Source organism: Dichomitus squalens (assembly GCF_000275845.1).
Source record: "Dichomitus squalens LYAD-421 SS1 unplaced genomic scaffold DICSQscaffold_234, whole genome shotgun sequence".
NCBI lineage: Eukaryota > Fungi > Basidiomycota > Agaricomycetes > Polyporales > Polyporaceae > Dichomitus > Dichomitus squalens.
Window position 1 is genome coordinate 1 of NW_006767116.1, and position 3,273 is coordinate 3,273.

The window sequence follows — 3,273 nt, forward strand, 5'->3', positions numbered from 1 at the left end:
TAGGATGAGTAAGAGATGAGTAAGGCATAGACCTGTCTAGACCGTTCTGGAGTAGTACGGATTGTCCTAGACAGTACCAGAAGAGTCCGGAAGCATAGCTATAGTACACGAGCAGAGAGTCCCAAATATGGTAACATACTACATAAGCGACTACAGCTAAGCGCTAGGAGACGCATAGCCTCGTGTAGTCCGGACCGGATAAGTCCAAGTTCAACAAGAGCCGCGCCCTTGGAGTAGTCCAACGGTACACGGCGGTGTTCGCGGTGAGCGTGCACAAGCCGCTTGATTTCGTCAAACGCGCGCTGGTGAGTAAAGTCCCATTTGAATGAGGTGTTTGCCCCCGTCATTGAAGCCAATATCCCCATAGGAATTCGCACTGTAGCAATGTCATCTGCCAGATATCCTACCGACCCAAGGAAGCCGCGAAGTAGTTCCTTCGATGTCGGCACTTTCCAGTTGAGTACGCAGTCTACCTTGTCCGGGTCCATCCTGATGCCCTCGTCATCCACAATGCGTCCGAGAATCTTCATCTCTTTACAGAGAAACTTGAGTTTGGTAGCACTCAGGTAAAGTTGCTCTCGTCTCAGAATGTCAACGACAGTTTTGACGTGCTTAACGTGATCGGACAGGGTATTCGAGTAGATTACTATGTCATCTAGGTAGACGTCAAGAAACACGCCGATGTACGGCCCGAATATGTAATTCATCAAACTCTGGTACGTTGCAACGGCGTTGCAATCACCTTGCTGTAGTACGAGGCTAACCATGTTGCCATCAGGTGTAGTCATTGCCGTACGTTCTACGTGTTCAGGTTCCACCCGAATCTGCTCGTACGCGTCCTTGCCGTCAATCAGGCTCCGGTACGGATGCCTAGCCACCCGCCGTAAGATACCTTCCATGTCAGGAAGAGGCGACGTCAATTTCTTAGTGTTGGCGTTGCGTTCTCGTAGGTCACACACCACTCGCAGTTTCGGAGGGATTCCCTTCACTCCCGTACCAGGCTTGGTAAGGAGTAGCATTGGAGATGTATTGCGGGCACTAGTGTACTTCCAGCGGCCTGATTTGAGGTAAGCATCGCGCTTCTCCCTCCAATTCTCCCTGTGAGCGTCCGGGCACTTAGATGGACGCCACGTATAGACTTTATCTGGGTCTATGAGGGGGATACGATGATTGATGGTCCGCAAAGGAGGTAGCGGTGAGTCACTAGCTTCCTTGCATATGGGAGCCGCATACTCACACAAATCTTTTCGGGCCGCCTCGATCACGTCGTCCAGCACGTCCGCCGCGTGTGACTGTAGCGTCCGCACCTGGCGGCCCTCGATCGGCAAAGCCTGTGGGCTGCCAACTACTAGTGTGGTAGGATTGAGCCCCAGCGTAACTTTGTGCTGGAAAATGAACGGAGTTCCGAGTATTAGATCGTAATTTAGCAGGTTTATCACATCGAAGTACCTCTCGGTTCGAATACGCTGGTACTCGAGTCGGGCCCGGCACCCGAAGTTGACCTTGGCGCGAGATCCCTGGACGGCCAGCTGTATAGGCAGGGGCTTGGTGAGTTCGAAAATTTCCAGGCCTAACTGATGCGCTAACCTTGCAGACATGAAATCCGACAGGGATCCTGAGTCGATTAAGGCCCGAGCGGGCTGCTCATTAACCTGGACAACTACGACGACCGGTTCCGGGATAAGTCGAGAGAAATCCCGAGGCGCGGCTGCATTGCGCTGTAGCGCGCTCAAGCTGCTGTCAGATTCAGCGCGGTGAGTCTTTGGTTGTACTGCAAACAGTGGGATTGGAGGACTGATACGAGGGCGTTGCGTACGCGTAAACAGGACTCGAAATTCGCCCTCCAGGTCATCAAGCTCAAAGGCAGGCGCCGTGAAGAACCGTCGGACGTTCCGGGCAAAGTAACCTAGCAGGTCAAACCTAGGGTTCAAGAGGAACTTGACCGGTATGGATAAGGTACGTTCGAGGTACAGGTCTCGTACCGTCACGTCGTCATAATACTGAACAACCACGAACCGGGGCGGATAGAACGCGTCCCTCGGGTCCTCGGGCCACGGGTGGTACTCCTCAAGAATGTGCTTGACCTCTAGAGCGAGCGCATCCCCCATTAGGCAGTACTCGGGTTCTCCTCGAGCGAGAAAACAGGCCTGATGGTCCGGAGACTTCTGTTCGACTACCCGCTGCCGGTAATAATGTACTACGTCGAAATCGGGGTCCCGTAATTGGGACGTTTCTACTAACACATCGTCCATATTCCAGTGAAAAATCACGTACAAATCTTGCGAGGTACGATACACATGAGGTGAGGGTTTACCTCCCTTGTCGATATCCACATCGTGACAACAATAGGGCCCGTTGAGTTGCAACAGGTACTCAGCATGAGCCGCGTATAGGTCGCCTACGCGACGCTCTCCGTGTCGAATGAGCGGTAGCTCAAGTCCGAAACCGGGATCGATTCTCCGGACCGGACTCAAAACAGGAACTTCCCCATTCGCCTCATCATCGAAGTAACCGACAGGAACGTGGCCGTCAGCCTCGTCTTCCCACTCGGTGAGTACAGAACCCTCTGTGTCGGACCAGTCCGAATTTTCAGATTCTGAGGAGTCAATGACTGATTGCAAGTCAGGCATGTCGTCCCAGGCGGTCTCGACATAGTGCAAATCAATGCCGGCTGACGTCTCAGTGGTGGCGGCCAGCTCCCTGAGTTGTTCAGCCAGAGAGTGGCCTCCGATTTCCACGCTGTACGAGGTGAGTCCAGGAGGTTTTCCCTTCTTGTCTGACTTGACCAGGTTGGCTTTGGGGCACGCATTCGCATAGTGACCCGTTTCCTTACACAGGAAGCACTTGCCTTGCTCCCGGAGCTCAGCACGTTCCCGGCTCGAGAGCCTGGGCTCGTTTTGGGTGCGCGAGGATCTTTTGGCTTTCCCAGACGATTTCTCGCTCTTGCCCGACCTACATCAGGAAAACGTCACGGACTTGTACAGGTACTTGGGGTACTTGGCCAAGTACCTCAAGTATCCCAAGTACCTCAAGTACCCCAAGTCCAATGGACTTGGGCAAGTCGGGTGGGTCGACTTGGCCAAGTACCAGGTACTTGGCCAAGTCCTCCAAGTCCCTGTTCAAGTTCATGCCCAAGTTCACTGTGAGATGTATTGAATAAAGATGATATGCATGGAAGTAAATCAAAGGACAGCTGCTCTTGATCAAGGTCAAGTGTACAATATTTGTTAGTGGGTGCAGCGGCGGCAAAAAAAAATGCCACCACAGGGAATT

The 3,273-nt window shown here is 52.9% G+C and overlaps 1 protein-coding gene across 1 annotated transcript; it reads right to left on the reverse strand.

Annotated features, from left to right (window-relative positions):
• Positions 1–1,058: 1,058 nt before the first annotated feature.
• Positions 1,059–2,252, reverse strand: DICSQDRAFT_73902 (uncharacterized protein; the record flags this gene model as incomplete). Its single annotated transcript, XM_007371745.1, has 1 exon — positions 1,059–2,252. A coding segment is annotated over one exon (1,194 nt), but the record flags the coding sequence as incomplete, so codon positions are not given.
• Between the last annotated feature and the right edge of the window lie 1,021 nt (positions 2,253–3,273).